This window comes from Hyla sarda, chromosome 1 (assembly GCF_029499605.1).
Source record: "Hyla sarda isolate aHylSar1 chromosome 1, aHylSar1.hap1, whole genome shotgun sequence".
Taxonomy (NCBI): Eukaryota; Metazoa; Chordata; class Amphibia; order Anura; family Hylidae; genus Hyla; species Hyla sarda.
This window is the reverse complement of record NC_079189.1, coordinates 510,049,633-510,066,325: the sequence shown is the minus strand read 5'-3', so window position 1 is coordinate 510,066,325 and position 16,693 is coordinate 510,049,633. Positions and strand designations below refer to the sequence as shown.

At 42.5% G+C, this 16,693-nt stretch overlaps 1 protein-coding gene across 5 annotated transcripts in view; it reads left to right on the top strand.

Moving 5' to 3' along the window:
- LOC130289957 (uncharacterized) overlaps nt 1–16,693 on the top strand; it is a 131,553-nt gene that overhangs the window by 28,983 nt on the left and 85,877 nt on the right. For all 5 annotated transcript variants that reach the window (XM_056537555.1, XM_056537552.1, XM_056537554.1 and 2 more), the window contains exons 4-7: nt 727–776; nt 11,436–11,535; nt 14,994–15,082; nt 15,305–15,419. In XM_056537555.1, the coding sequence (XP_056393530.1) occupies nt 727–776; nt 11,436–11,535; nt 14,994–15,082; nt 15,305–15,419 (354 nt within the window). The remainder of the gene's footprint in view (nt 1–726; nt 777–11,435; nt 11,536–14,993; nt 15,083–15,304; nt 15,420–16,693) is intronic.

Sequence of the window (16,693 nt, the reverse complement as noted above, 5' to 3'; positions counted from 1 at the left end):
AAAAACATGTAAACATAATAAAAATAAACATATTTGGTATCACTGTGCGTAATTGTGCGACCTATTAAACTATAACATTATGTATCCCATACGGTAAATGACGTAAATGTAAAAAAAAAAAAAAAAAAAAAAACACAGAATTGCAATTTTTATAATATACCAGAAAAAAAGTTAAGAGATTCAAAAGTCAGTTCAATACCAAAATGGTACCGACAGAAAAAACAGATTATGGTGCAAAAAATTTGCCCTCATACAGCCTCATGCGAAAAAATTGCAATATATCGTCTTTGAGACAGAATCAGGATATATTGTATCGTCATACGTGTATCGTCATACGTATGGTATCGCCAGATTCTTGCCAATTCACACCCCTACTAATGACACCTAGGAGCACAACATTTATACAGTACATGTCTTATGATAGTGGATACATTTATCATTGTTCTTTACAGTGTCATTTGCATGTTATTTAGGAATACATGGCTATGGCCTTACTACAAATCAATGGGTTTTCATTCCTGGTTTGTCAGTGAGAGGACAACCAGGACCAAATGTCGCCTACTATATCATAGGTGTCATAAACCCCTTTTTGGGGGCACCAATGTTTTTATGTTAAACATCTGAACTTTTACTTTTCTATAGACTGCAAGTTCTAGTAAACAGGTATAGGTTACCCTTTATTTCTGTGTCTGCAAAATGGACCTGATATAATCTCTTATTCTTTAGAAACTTCAGGAGGAAAATGATCAATTAAAGCAAGAACTAGAGGATTTAAGGTTTGTGTATTGTCATTAATGTTGTCCTGTTAATATTGCAGGAGAGAATATCTCTATAACTTTCTGTTGGGTTTTTACAGAAAACAAATGTAAACAGTGGCATATTGAGTACAGGGGCACATAGATGCTTGTGGGTGCCCCTATTTTTGCTCTCTACCACTTGAAGATTACACATAAAACAGATTTGTGCATAAGTCCTAAATTACATTTTTTTTTATAGGCATATTTAACCCCTTAAGGACTCAGCCCATTTTGTCAATTTTATCTTGGCGTTTTGGTTTTTTCCTCCTTGTCTTCAAAAAAATCATAACTCTGTTATATTTTCATCCACAGACTAGTATGAGGGCTTGTTTTTTTGCGCAACCAGTTGTCCGTTGTAATGCCATCACTCACTTTACCATAAAATGTATGGCACAAACAAAAAAATACTATTTGTGGGGAAAAGTTAAAAAGAAAACCACAATTTTGCAAATTTTGGAAGGTTTCGTTTTCACGCCGTACTATTTACAGTAAAAATGACATGCGTTCTTTATTCTTTGGGTCAATACAATTAAAATGATACCAATGATTACTTACTTTTCTATTACTGTTGCGCTTAAAAAAAATTGCTAACTTTTTAACCAAATTAGTAAGTTTAGAATCCCTCTATTTTGCTGACCTATAACTTTTTCATTTTTTCCGTATAAGCAGCGGTATGAGGGCTACTTTTTTTGTGTTGTGATCTGTACTTTTTATTGCTACCATATTTGCATATATAAAACTTTTAATACATTTTGTTAATTTTTTTTGAATAAAATGTTATAAAAAAAAAGCAGCAATTTAGGCCTTTTTTAAAATTTATTTTACTTTCACGCCGTTCACCGTACGGTATCATTAACATTATATTTTAATAGTTTGGATATTTACGCATGCGGCGATACCAAATATGTTTATTGCTTTTTTTTTTTTTTTTTTACACTTTTTGGGGGTGAAATGGGGAAAATGGGACAATTTACATTTTTATTGGGGGAGGGTATTTTTCACATTTTTTTTTTTTTTTTTTACTTTTATTACTTTTATTTTTACACTTTAATAGTCCCCATAGGGGACTATTTATAGCAATCATTCAATTGCTAATACTGTTCAGTGCTGTGCATAGGGCATAGCACTGATCAGTGTTATCGGTCATCTTCTGCTCTGGTCTGCTCGATTGCAGACCAGAGCAGAAGACCCGTGGAAGGCAGCGGAGGCAGGTGAGGGGACCTCCGTCTACCATTCTGGATGAATGGATCTGTATTGATCAAGGCATCTGAGGGGTTAATGGCGGACATCCGCACGATCGCGGATGTCGGCCATTACCGGCGGGTCCCTGGCTGCTATCAGCAGCCGGGACCTGCCGCACATGACCCGAGCATTGCTCCGATGCTCTCGGTTATGTATAGGACGTAAATGTACGTCCTGGTGCGTTAAGTACCACCTCACCAGGATGTACATTTATGTCCTGCCTTGTTAAGGGGGTGTACATTCTGGTGTACGGATGTAAAATCGTAGACACCTGCATGGTTAATTTTAAAATGGTTCATACCAGCATGTATGCAATGGTGAAGGTTTCGGGCAGCTATACTACTTCTAGTCAAACTGTTGTGGAGACCAGAGTAGGATGTCAATGAGGTGTAGCTGCAGAGAGACATCACTCTGCAAGTATTTGTTATTGCCTGTGGTTTTAGGGAACTATAGCAGGGAATTTATCTTTCTCTGTGCCAGTGCAGAGTGACAAAAATGCACAAAGCTTTTGCTCAAGCGCCATTTTTTTTTTCTTGCAAATTGTGCAAATACATTGTAAAATTTTGCCACTCTTTGCTGCAGGAAATGTTAAAATGTGTGCAGAGCATTATGGAAACATGCAATTGGGGTATTAGAGTGCAAGAACTAGTTATCGTAGTATGTCCATTTTACTATCATATAAATTTGCCCAGAGTTTCACTTAAAGGGGTACTCCGCCCCTAGACATCTTATCCCCTATCCAAAGGATAGGGGATAAGATGTCAGATCGCCGTGCTCCCGCTGCTGGGGAGCCTCGGGATCCCCACTGCGGCACCCCACTATCTTTACAGCACAGAGCGTAATGACGGTGCGTAATGACAGGGGACGGAGCAACGTGACGTCATGGCTCCGCCCCTCGTGACATCACGGCCCGTCCCCTTAATGCAAGTCTATGGCAGGGGGCGTGACGACCGCCACGCCCCCTCCCATAGACTTGTATTGAAATGGGCGGGCCGTGACGTCACGAGGGGCGGAGCTGTGACGTAACGATGCTTCGGCCCCTGTATTGCCCGTCATTACGTGCAGAGCGAACTCGCTCTGTGCTGTAATGATAGCGCAGTGCCACAGCGGGGATCCCGGGGCTCCCCAGCAGCGGGACCATGGCGATCTGACATCTTATCCCCTATCCTTTGGATAGGGGATAAGATGTCTAGGGGCGGAGTACCCCTTTAAATCATCACCATGGCCACTGACGTACTCCATGGGGGAGATTTATCAAAACCTGTCCAGAGGAAAAGTTGCTGAGTTGCCCATAGCAACTAATCAGATCTCTTCTTTAATTTTTGAAAAGGCCTCTGAAAAATGAAGGAAGCAATCTTGATTGGTTGCTATGGGCAACTCAGCAACTTTTTCTCTGGGCAGGTTTTGATAAATCTCCCCCCCCATGACTTTATAAAATCTTCTATCATTATGGTTTGTATACCAAAAGTTGTTTTATATACCAGATAATCCAGTACTAAATGTGTTACTTATGGGAGCTCTCTGAGAGAGGATCCCTTTTAAAGGGAAGAATGGAAGCAATGTTTATGGCCTTAAGTTTACTTATTACAAGTAGTGGTCAGAAATGGGATTTATTTTGGGCACTTTCACTGGGACATTGCCTTTTTATTGTGTGGGAAGAACTGTGTCTCCCCGGTATTTCCTTGGATGAGCTGCCACTACCGTCATCAGCTATATTCTTCAACATTTCTGATCAGCTGTGGGAGGAAGTTAAGAATTCTAAGATTTCATGGGAAAGAGGAGCACAGTTCAGGGCCTGGCTGCATGCCTTGATATTAACAGCATGCTTAGCAAGAAATGACCATTACTGTAATATTCTGTGGTAGAAGCTACTTTACATTATATCAGTAGCAGGAGTGCTGCATATAATGTTTTAGGCTACGGTCCCATGTAGTGCTTAGTCAGTGTATGTCATGCTGCGCAGCATGAAATACGCTGCATATTCTCCATTGAGCATACACACAAGGCTACCTGGCGGCAGCCTTGTGAGTTAAGTGCAGTTTGGTAGGCCCCGCATCACAGTCACGCTTGCGCGCAGCCAAGCTTCCACGCTTCCAAACTGAACACACAGGGCTGCCGCCAGGTATGCTCGAGGGTGAATACGCAGCGTAAGCTGTACATGGAACCGTAGCCTTAAAGGGGTATTCCAGGCAAAAACATTTCATTTCATCAGATAAGATGTCTGATCGTGGGGAGCCCGCTGCTGAGACCCCCCCCCCTCGATCTCCCTGCAGCACCTATGCGGGTGCTGAGTCTCCAGTTTCGGAAACCTCCGGGACTGGGGACGTGACGTCGCGCCACGCCCCCTCCATTCATGTCTATGGGAGGGGGCGTCACGCCCCTTCCCATAGACATGAATGGAGGGGGCATGGCATGACGTCACGTCTCCAGTCCCAGAAACTCGGAGGTTTCCGAAACTGGAGACTCAGCACCTGCATAGAATGTGGGTGCTGCAGGGAGATCGCGGGGGGCCTCCACGCGATCCGACATCTTATCCCCCTATCCTTTGGATAGGGGATAAAATGTTTTTGCCCGGAATACCCCTTTAAAGGTTGTTGATTGGAACAGTAAGTACCTGAGCTTCCTTTTAGCAGACTGCCCCTGCACATTGTGAAATACATTGCAAAACAGTTAAAATTGTTGTGACTTTATTTATTGGATGCTTAAAAAAAATTTTTTTAAGCAGTTTCTTAAACAGCAGTTTCTTACAGAAATAGTTTAATGCTTCTTTTTCTTTTTGCTGCAAAAATAAAGGGGCTACATTGTGTCTCAGGAGCCCCCTACTAAAGAAAAAAGGTGCACTCCTAGTGTAGTGCGTTTCGTGGGAGAGCCTGTATGGATAGGAATTGAATATATTTACCGAGATGTGGTGTTCTAGGGGCCTCTGTAGGCCTGTTGACTCGCCAATGCGATAAGCTGTGGTCAGCGGCTGTAGCATCCTCCTGGGACAATAAAGATCAGCTGGTATCAATATAAAGGTAGGACAGGACCGAAGCCCATGTGGGGAAAATGGACGTTATCTACTGGAGCTTCTCCTGGTAAGAATGATGGCTACAAATGAAAGGTACTTCTCTGGAGGATTTATAGTCATTATTGTTATCAGGAGAAGTGCCAGTAGACAACGTCCATTTGCCAGCGGCTGTCTCGGTATGCTGGGGGTTGTAGTTTTGCAACATCTAGGCCCACAATTTGGAGATCACTGGCATGGAAGTAAAAAGGGCTCAGAGAGGTTAGGCTCAAAGTAAAACTCAGATTTTCCTGAGCAGTAAAGGGCATTTAGCTGTCCTCCCCTGTACTAGGACTTCAGTGAGCGCAAGCTGCCAACATTTTCTCTTTAAATAAAGTTACTGATGCATCTAGTCCCTTTTGTCCATTGTTTTAGTAAAGCATATTTGTATGCCATCCAATACCAGGGTCATAACCCTGGTAGATAAAGTGTAGCTTATATTTATTTTTGGTTTTATCAACTTCTTCCAGAGTGATCTGTATCTTTATGCTTCTTAAACTTTCTAGTAGAGAAGTTGTTGCAGTACACTTGTTTAAGTGAAGCGTCTCTCTGGATAATATTTTTGCTCATTTGTAGTGATTCAGATAACATGGGAGAGTGGTGAGCAAGGTCATACTTCTGTAGTCCTGTTGATTTCTGCAGAATACCATCCTGTATGTGTGAACAGGAATGATGTGTTGCCTGGTGAGCTTGACATCACAACCAGTGCTGTGGAGTCGGAGTTAAGGAGTCGGACGAAATTTTGGGTACCTGGAGTCGGAGTCGGCAAACAATGCAGCGACTCTGACTCCTACTTAATTTAGATTGGAATTTAAAAAAAAGCAAGTTTAAATGTCTCAATTCACAAAAAGTTATAATTAATGATTTCTCTACTGTAAGGATAAAGACCAATGCATGCAGTGCCTCACGTGACCGCAAAACGAACACATTAAGTGACTGTGAAGAAGCATGCTTTTCATGTGCTTCACTATATGGCACGCACCGCACAATTAGGAGCGGCAATACTTATACTTTCCATAGTGTTGTGTTCTGCTGTTACAGGGAACCCATGGGTAACTTAGCCTCTCACTGATAAGGGATTAAGTAAATATGTTCTTTGCAGGACTAGAGACACTTGTATAAGTGAAGGGAATGGAGGGTCAATAGTTCAAGACTGAAGCTGTAAACCATTGGAAAAAACTGCTGCCATTCAGCTAAAACTATAAAACTTGTAAACTCCGATTGTTAGCTTAAACGTTAAACATGACAATGGGATTCTATTAGGGAAATCATGTTTTATAATAAATGCCCCCTCCTGGATCCTCCCACTGCCCTATCTTCAGCAGCAGATCAGCACACAAAAAGGAGAAGGCAGCAGCTTCTGCCCAACTACCTCTCTCTGCTAGAAGAGCTTAGAATAACTTGGTGGAACAGCTTCTTGGATTCAACTGTAAGTGTTTATAAATACATTCGCATATTAATACAGAGGAGTCGGGGAGTCGGAAGTACAAAAAACGTCGGAGTCGGAACATTTATCTACCGACTCCACAGCCCTGATCACAATGGCTCCTTACCACTGTCTATACTCTGAATATCGTCATCAGAAGTGTAACCATGGGAAATGTGCTTTACTACTGGCTGCTCTACCTCTTTGATTCAGTTGTACACAAAAGGAAGAACTGAGTTCAACTACTTCCTTCCCTAAAAATATATTTAATTAAACAACAACATTATTACAATAATAAATCCCAAAATAGACCGAGGCATTGACAAAAATTCACAGAGGAACAGTAATGGTATTATGATATATAGCCACAAGTAATTGTTACACATGTATGGTGTAAAACCTGGGTATTGCCTGTATAAGCTATTACCTATAGTGTGCACTTCTCCTGCTCAGAGAAACATTAGGCTCTCATAGGCACCATGGAAGAGGGAGTGCTCCAAAAACACATGGGGGAGATTTATCAAAACCTGTCCAGAGGAAAAGTTGCCCAACCAATCAGATCACTTCTTTCATTTTTCAGAGGCCTTGTTAAAACTGAAAGAAGCAATAAGATTGGTTGCTATGGGTAACCTCTGCAACTTTTCCTCTGGACTGGTTTTGCTAAATCTCCCCCATAAAGACTATGTATAATGCTAAAGGCAAAGTATATAAAGTGCCCATTGTATGTAAACAAACCACTCTAAACTGTATTCTAACCCATATTCATATGCTCCCTCTGTACCTCTATGCATGTTCCTGACTAAATCCTTTATCGAGGGGACACTCCTTTTTGGTTCAAGAAACAGACATATATATATATATATATATATATATATATATATATATATATATACCGGTGTGTGTGTGTGTGTGTGTGTGTGTGTATATATATATATATATATATATATATATATATATATATATATATTTCTTAATGTATTAGTTAAAGTAAAGCCAAGGAAATAGTTTCAATATAACACTTCTTGGAGGTCTTTGTTCTTTGTACAAAGAAAAACAGAACGTGGCAAACTTCCCAAACACATGAAAGAAGGTTTGCTTTGTCAGATGGGACAAAACTTTTTGGTCATCATGAGAAATACTACGTGCGAGTCAAATCCAACACTTCCCATCACCCCAAGAACTCTATTCCCACAGTGAAGCATGGTCGGGGCAGTATTTTGCCATAGGGATTCTGTTTATTAGCAGGGACTAGAAAGCTGGTCAGAATTGAAGGAAAGATGGATAGCCGCAAATAAAACAATTATTGGGGAAATTCTAGCCTAACCTGCCAGAATATGGGAATGTGACAGTGGTTCAACTTTCAGCTGAACTTTGGGGGAGATTTATAAAAACCTGTGTAGAGGAAGAGCGGGTCAGCTCATAGCAACCAATCAGATCGCTTCTTTATTTTTTAGAGGCCTTTTTAAAAAATGAAATAGGAAAAAGTCACCCTGGAGTGTTCTAAGGGAAAACATTGTAATATCTTAGAATGGCCTAGTCAAAACCCAGACTTCAGTCCATTTGGGAGCCTTCTGTACACCAGCCTAACCATGTAAATTGAATTTGTGGGAGACATTTTGCCCAGAAGGAATGTGCTAGGCAGAGACATGCCAAGAAGCTTGTATCTGTAATTGCAGCATAAGGTGACCTCACAACATACTGACTTTCATGGGATGAATGCTTATGCATATTAAAGGGGGTTTCCAGGATTAGAAAAAAGCTGCTTCTTTCTTCCAAAAACAGCACCACTCCTGTCCACAGGTTGTGTAGTACTGCAGCTCAGTCTAATTCACTTCAATGGAGCCGACACAATCCCAGACACAACCTATGGACAGGAGTGGTGCTGTTTTTGCAAGAAAGAAGCAGCATTTTTCTAATTCTAGACAACCCCTTTAACCTTCTTATTGTTTTTTTTATATTAATTTAAGGGCTACAGCTAACCATTATTCAAAATGGCAAAAAAAAGGGGTTTAGCTAATTCTACTTGAAAAATTATGTACAATGGCCATATTTAAAGTTTCTAGCATGGGATGTGACCAAACAGCAGCAATTTTGGACTTTTTTATTTATTTTTACGTTTACCCCGGTTGCCGTACTGGATCATTATTAATAATCCTGTACAGCAACCAGCATAAATTTGATATTGCCACATGGCCAGTGTGAAGATGGAAAAATGGGGTTTTCTTGAGAGCGCGACGGGGGTCAAATAAAACAGAGGTATGAGCCAGCACTTACGCAGGACTAACTTTTATTAGAAAAAGAAGTCAAAGGTAAAAGAGGACAACGCGTTTTGGCGCACACTTGCGCCTTCCTCAGGTCCACAATCACAACCTGAACGTCCGAACCTGACTTGACCTCAGCAGAAAGTGAAACAGCAGAGTGTCACATGGGTAACTGTCTGAACTATTAAAATAAAATATTAAAGGGGTATTCCAGGAATTTTTTTTATTTGACTATGCTACAGGGGCTGTAAAGTTAGTGTAGTTCATAATATAGTGTCTGCACCTGTGTGTGACGGTTTTCTCACAATTCTTATGTGATTTTCACCCCAATATTTATTTTTAACAGCATGCAAAATGACTGCTGTCTCGGAATTTTTCCCAGCTTGCAATGCGGTCGAGACCTGACTCACTAGTCAGCTGATGACAGGGAGCCTGTCTGCTTCAATGGGTGGAGGGATCAATCTGCAACTAATGCAACAGCTGTAGGCACCCTGATTGAAGAACACAGGTCTGCAGCTCATTTAGTTTCAATGGGTGGGGTAGCTGATGTGTGGGAAGGAGGAAAATGGTATCATGGGATTTGTAGGCAAACAAGAAAACAGAAAACAGGAAATACAAGTTCACAGAAAGCTAGCCACAGCATTATGGTAATCTCACAACATAGCCATTCAGCCCAAGACCAGCGCAGATCCTTCCTAAGCATGTCCATTACTGTCTGCCAGGTACATACTAAAATCACCTTATGCTGGATAACCCCTTTAATGATTCATTAACATTTTAATAGTTCAGTCAGTTAGCCATCCGGCAATATCAAATATGTAAAAAAAAAAAAAAAATTTTTTGTATAGCAATAGGAAAAGGGGGGCTGATTTCTATTGGAGGGGTGGCTTATTTACATTATTATTATTTTTTTTTTACTTCACACTTTTTATATAGCACTCCTATACACATGGGGGTATGTGTAGACTGCAGAGCATTGCACCCAACCCATGTCTGTAGTACAGACTCTTTAGTACTACAAACACTAGGATGCAAATGCTCTGCACTACATACACACTGCTATACCCATGGGGGCATGTGCAGAGCAAGGCTGGGAGTTGTAGTTTTGCAACAGCTGGAGGCACCCTGGTTGGGAAACACTGGTGTATGTAGTACACACACACTGCTATACACATGGGAGTATGTGCAGAGCATTGCATCCTAGTGTCTGTACTACAGACACAAGGGTGGAATTCTCAGCATATACCCCTATGTGTATAGCGGTATGTGCTGAGCATTGCACATTGTGTCTGTGGATGACACTAGGGTGCAATGCTCTGCAGATACCCCCCATGTGTGTGTCAATATGCAATGCGGCAGTAACAGTAGCAGGGTGCATCAAACAGCAGGAAACTGGCCTACCGGCAGCTGTAGTACGGGTGAGGTCCTCCAGGGCCGGCTGAGGCTCCATAAAATAGAGGCACAATGTAGTGCGTCCACAGGCAGCGGAGGGAGGGGAGGAGAGCAGAGCAGCAGCATGCGTGATTGGTGAGCAGAGGGTGGGACAGGGATTTAAAGTACAGAGGCTGCGGCGGTGCGGCCTAGCGCCTGACCGCCTGCCCGCAGCAGCCTTGTGAACGCCGGCGCCCAGACAACGATTTGGCTGATTATTCGATAACAAGATTAGTCGACAACGAATCCTGTTATCGAATTTTATTGAATAATCATTGCAGCCCTAATTCATTTTTGTTTGTGTCTTAGTAAATGTATTTTGCACTTGTTGCTTGAATCAAAAAGTGCAAATCCCCCAAGTCTATTTTAATTTTAAGTTTTTAATGCAACAAAACAGGAAAACCATCAAAAGGGAGTGAATATTCTCGCGAGGCAAGGTAGCCAGCAATATCCTTTCCTCTGTTGTTCTACTTGAATGTGTTCATACGCAATTCCAATGTGATCTAAACTAACATTCTTGTCTAGATATAAAGTTTGATTGCAGCGATTGGATTCATATGATGTTCTTCTGGTTCCTGGAGTGTAAGGGGTACTCCGCCCCTAGGGATTTTATCCCCTATCCAAAAGATAGCAGCGGCGAGACCCACGCGATCTCCCTGCTGCACCCAGTATTCGTTTAGAGCGTCGGGTGCAGAGCTGGAGGCTCTTGACCGCACACCTCAATGCAAGTAGATGGGAGGGAGCGTGACACCCCCTCATATAGGCTTGCATTGAGGGGGCATGGCCGTCACAAGCGGGGTATGGCCGTGACGTCACAAGCCTCTGCCTCGCATCCCCAATCATCTGGTATGGAGTGAAGTTTGCTCCATGCACTGGATGTCTGGGGTGCAGCAACCGAGATCGTGGGGGTCCCCAACGGCTGGACCCCTGCAATCAGACATCTTATCCCCTATCCTTTGGATAGGGGATAAGATGACTAGGGGCAGAGTACCCCTTTAAAAGCCTACAAACGTAAATTCCAACAGTAAATGGCAAGCCATGCCTCCATTCCTACCGTTGTAGATCTGTCATCTTAACCTTATTTAGTTAAACTGGAATGTGCAATAGAGAATTTTTAAGTGTTTTATTGTTGTTAAAATAAGTGACCAATGTTCAAAAACAGCCAAGTACCGTTTTCTTATTACTGCTTCTTTGGTTTTAGCTGAATGGCTTTTTTTTCTGCGTTCCTGTAGATTTCAGTACAGGAATCTGATTGATGAGGGCAAGAACCAGAGCTTAGATGAACGACGTGTCAATCTCCTAAAGTCCCAGGTCTTGCAGCTGGAAAGACAGGTAATGTATACAGGACTTGCGCTACATCTAATATCTGTGAATGGGTCAGCTTGGATGTTAACTACTGTAGCTAAGATGTCTGTTTCCTCAATTATACCACTGGGTGTATTTTCATTGGTTGGCACTGTTCACATGCTTTATGATTATTATTACTGCACATGGTATGTTGATCTGCCTTTTTAACTAAAACTAGTGGAAGTTACTAGTGATGAGCGAATTTACAGTAAATTTGATTCATCACGAACTTCTCGGCTCGGCAGTTGATGACTTATCCTGCATAAATTAGTTCAGCTTTCAGGTGCTCCCGTGGGCTGGAAAAGGTGGATACAGTCCTAGGAGACTCTTTCCTAGGAGACTGTATCCACCTTTTCCAGCCCACCGGACCACCTGAAAGCTGAACTAATTTATGCAGGATAAGGCATCAACTGCCGAGCCGAGAAGTTTGTGACGAATCAAATTTACTGTAAGTTCGCTCATCTCTAGAAGTTACACATAGGAAAACTATCATGCAAAAAATTATCTATTTTTGACCGATTCCTAATTTTGGCTAAAAATACCACCCAATATACAACCAGTAAACCCAGCTTTATTATTAAAGGGGTACACCACTGGCCAGCATTCGGAACTAAATGTTCCGTACGCTGTTTTCATGCTGCAGGGGTCGGCCACGCCCCTCGAGGCGTCACAGCCGCGCCCCCTCAATGCAAGTCAATGGGAGGGGGCGTGACTGTCGACACGCCCCCTCCCATAGACTTGCATTGAGGGGGCATGTCCGCAACATTAGGAGGGGCGTGGCCGACCCCTGCAGCACGAAAAAAGCATTTGGAACATTTAGTTCTGAATGTGGAGTACCCTTTTAAATAGAAGTTTAATTAGTACAACAATATCCCGTCAACCTATTCCAAAATATAGGGCAGTGATAAGTGATATTATTATATATGAATACTATAAATGAATGTAAGCTAAAATATTGTACAGGGATAGTGCAATTTAGTGGAATTTAGTGGCTATACTTATTCTGATTAGAGATGAGCGAACTTACAGTAAATTCGATTCGTCACGAACTTCTCGGCTCGGCAGTTGATGACTTATCCTGCATAAATTAGTTCAGCTTTCAGGTGCTCCGGTGGGCTGGAAAAGGTGGATACAGTCCTAGGAAAGAGTCTCCTAGGACTGTATCCACCTTTTCTAGCCCACGGGAGCACCTGAAAGCTGAACTAATTTATGCAGGATAAGTCATCAACTGCCGAGCCGAGAAGTTCGTGCCTAAACAAATTTACTGTAAGTTCGCTCATCTCTAATTCTGATACCAGGTTACTTATACTGAGATCAGGCATAGTTATAACACTTGACAAGATTAGGGCTCCAAGTCATTGGCATTGTCCCTGGTGCCTTCACCTGATTAATCTTTCTGTACAACAAGATAGAGAGAGACTGATCTATGAGTTGGCTTGGTGGGGAGCAGCTGCCAGGAACTAGCCCGATGATTTAAAGGGGTACTCCGGTGGAAAACATTATTTTTTAACCAGAAAGTTAAACAGATTTGTAAATTACTTCTATTGAAAAAAAATGTATCATTCCAGTACTTATTAGCAGCTGTATATCACAGAGAAAGTTCTTTTTTTTTTTTTTTTTCCCCTGTCCACAGTGCTCTTTGCTGACACCTCTGTCTGTATCAGGAACTGTCCAGAGCAGCATAGGTTTGCTATGGGGATTTGCTCCTGTTCTGGACAGTTCCTGACATGGACAGAGGTGTCAGCAGAGAGCACCGTGGACAGAAAAAAAAAAAAGAAATCCAAAAAGAAAAGAACTTTCTCTGTAGTATATAGCAGCTAATAAGTACTGGAAGTATAAAGATTTTTAAATAGAAGTAATTTACAAATCTGTTTAACTTTCTGGCACCAGTTGATTAAAAACAAAATGTTTTCCACCGGAGTACCCCTTTAAGGCCCCTTTCCCAGTCATGTGTTATGACTATCATTCCTATATAATGCCAAAGTGTTTTGTGAAGAATCAAGTATGACTATATATCGTGGGAGCCCATCAATGTGTAGTTCAGGCCGCATGCATTTGGTGACCAGTTCCCTTTAAAAAAAATGTGACTGAATATTACATTTGAATGATTTAAACATCAATTTCTAATTTTAGAGAAAAATTCTTTGTAGGCAAGGCTTACCTAGAGTGGCATTTGATACCGTGTTAAACAGAAGTCTGCTGGATGAGATGTGCCAAAAAGCATTTAGCGGCACGCTGCTGTAGATATCTGCTATCATTTACACCAATTTCTAGCTGTACGGCAGTGGGAGGGACACTCTTCCTGACAAATCCCACCCACATTTGGAAATGTGGCCAGGGTGATACAAAATAAAAAAAAAGTTGCACATTTTGGTTTATTTTTTGTTTCCCCCCCCACCAAAAAAGTGGTAGACTACCCCCAGTAAATTCCTCCCTATGGGGGGTATTTATCAAAGGATTTATGTGTTTTTTTTAACGTAACTTTGGCGCAATGCTTTGGCGCAGTGTCTTTTTCCCGCATTTTCTCCACTGTCATTTTTACAACTTTATCAAAATCACACGGTCCTGTGTGTGATTTTAACTTTAGTCAGTAATTCATCATTTGCGCCAATCGATCTTTGGCGCCATTTTGGGCCTTTAGGTTTTTTTTTGGGCGCCAAGAAATTTTGCACATGGAAAACACACTTAGCAATGTCAGAAAATGTAAAAGCGTCAAAATACGTAAAAAAAAATTTTTTGTGAAAGCAGCGACGCCTTCGGGGCTGCTCAATACTATCCTGCGACATAGTTGTCTCTGAGGAACCTTCACCCTCTGTTGAGCCAGCAATGGACATGGCCGCACAGGTTCAGGAAAGGTAAGCACTAAAGCAGTGGTCTCCAACCTGCGGAGCTCCAGATGTTGCAAAACTACAACTCCCAGCATGCCCGGACAGCCAACGGCTGTCCGGGCATGCTGGGAATTGTAGTTTTGCAACATCTGGAGGTCCGCAGGTTGATGACCACTGCACTAAAGTAACAAAAAATAAAAAAACTACCCAAGTTGAAAATAAAATCCATTTCACATAGTGGCTATAAACCCCACAAAAGAAAATAACTCATGTCGCTTGCTGATATACTGCAGGAGGGACTCTACAATGGCTGCTCTATAGGGTAAAATATGCGTCCTCTATGGCGGTAAGTTCTGTGTAAATGGCGCTGTGAACAGCTGATTTCAACATTTGAGCCAAAATTACTAACAACTTGCACCAAATGATAAATTTGGTCCATGTCCAAGAAAACCAAAGGGGAAAAAAAGGGTAAAAAGAAACGGTCAACAGGCAAAATTAATAAATACCCCCCTATGTGTATAAGTAATGAAATTGAGGCGTGTGTTTAGTTTGAGTGTTTGTACTTATAATGTTATTGTGCGCTGTAGTTGCTATGTCCTTTGTATTTTGTGCCAGGTGATGTTGCTGACAGAAGGGCTCAGCTCTAGAGCGTCTGTACTCCTTGAATTTGGTGATGCTTTACAAGCCGTTCTTGATAAGCTGCAGTAAGTATTGGACTTTTCCACCAATTGTTCTCACTGCATTTACCATGTCCTGTAAATTAATCCATCATGCTTGAGCATTTGTCTTGGGGGCTTTCACTTGAAGGACGAGCTGCATGTTCCAATGTAGAAATAATAATTTCCAATGTATTCAGTCTATGACAATTATATGGTTTTTGTTTCTAAACATTTGCTCAAAGTAATTGATTTGTCTTTGCAAACCAGATCTCTACTTACCATTGAACACCGAACTCCTGAAGTACAAGTCAACAGAGTGGAATTAATCCGAATGATTGAGATATGCCAGTCCATGCAAGACAAATTGCGTCGGAATCATCAGGTGAGGATAACTTCAGGTACCACTGTCTCAAAGAAATCGGTATGGGGTTTTCTGGTTAGCTCAGTAGATGTAGGAGACTGTGGAACCATGGGATAAACATAGTATGTGGCTCTTCTTTAGCCCTCAATGTAAGGCCCCGTTCACATTACGGAATTTTCGCGGCTGAATTCCGCGAGCGGAGGTTCCGCCTGGCGGCCGCCGCCAAAGATGCTTCGGCGCTAGGGCCGCGGGGCACTGAGCCGTCACCATTGACGGCTATGGTCTGCTCGCGGAATCCGCGCAAAGAATGAACATGTTCTTTCTTTGCGCGGAACACTTTCAGCGGCGGAAATGTCCGCCGCTGAAATTCCTCAGTGTGAACGGGTCTCGCGGAGACCCGTCCACACTAATGTTAAAGTTCACACCGCGGAATTCCACCCGGAAATTCTGCGGCAATTCCGTAGTGTGCACGGGGCCTAAAGCTGAAGAGGCTCCGGAGAGCATTTAAAGGTGTACTCCCCCACCAGACATCTTATCCCCTATCAAAAGATAGGGGATAAGTTGTTTGATTGCGGGGATCCCGCCACTGGGGACCCCCGAGATCTCCCTGCTGCATCCAGTGTTTGTTTAGAGCGTTGGGTGCAGCACCGGCGGCTCGTGACGTCATGGTCACGCCCTGCTAGTGATGTTGCGGTCACGCCCCCTCAATGCAAGTCTATGGAAGGGGGTGTGACAGCCGTGGCGCCCCCTCCCATAAGCTTGCATTGAGGGGGCGGGGCGTGATGTCACGAGAGGGGCGCAACCGTGACGTCACAAGCCTCCGCCCCACATTGCCAGTCATCTGGCACGGAGTGAAGTTTATTCCATGCACCGGATGTCTGGGGTGCCGCAGCCGAGATCCAGTGGCAGGACCCCGGCAATCAGACATCTTACCCCCTATCCTTTGGATGTCTAGGGGCGGAGTACCACTTTAAGTTCCCTGCATTCTATTAGAGTCTCAGTGCCTGGACCAAAACCAGTCAACCCTTTAGCTATTGTGCCTCCTATGTAGCATGCTTGTAAATGTTGAATCCATCCATTGTACAGAATAATCTGTACTGAGGAGCAGTCTATACAGCTTTATTGCGTCCACTACATCCAATAGATGGGACACTGTACGTAGATGATGTGTTACATGGATGATGTGATGGTGTCACAGGACACAGAATACTGTGCATGGACTACTTGAGTTTATCTGTGTTGGTAAATAAGCCTTATTAAAACAAATTGTTCACATGGCACTGATCAGATGTGTT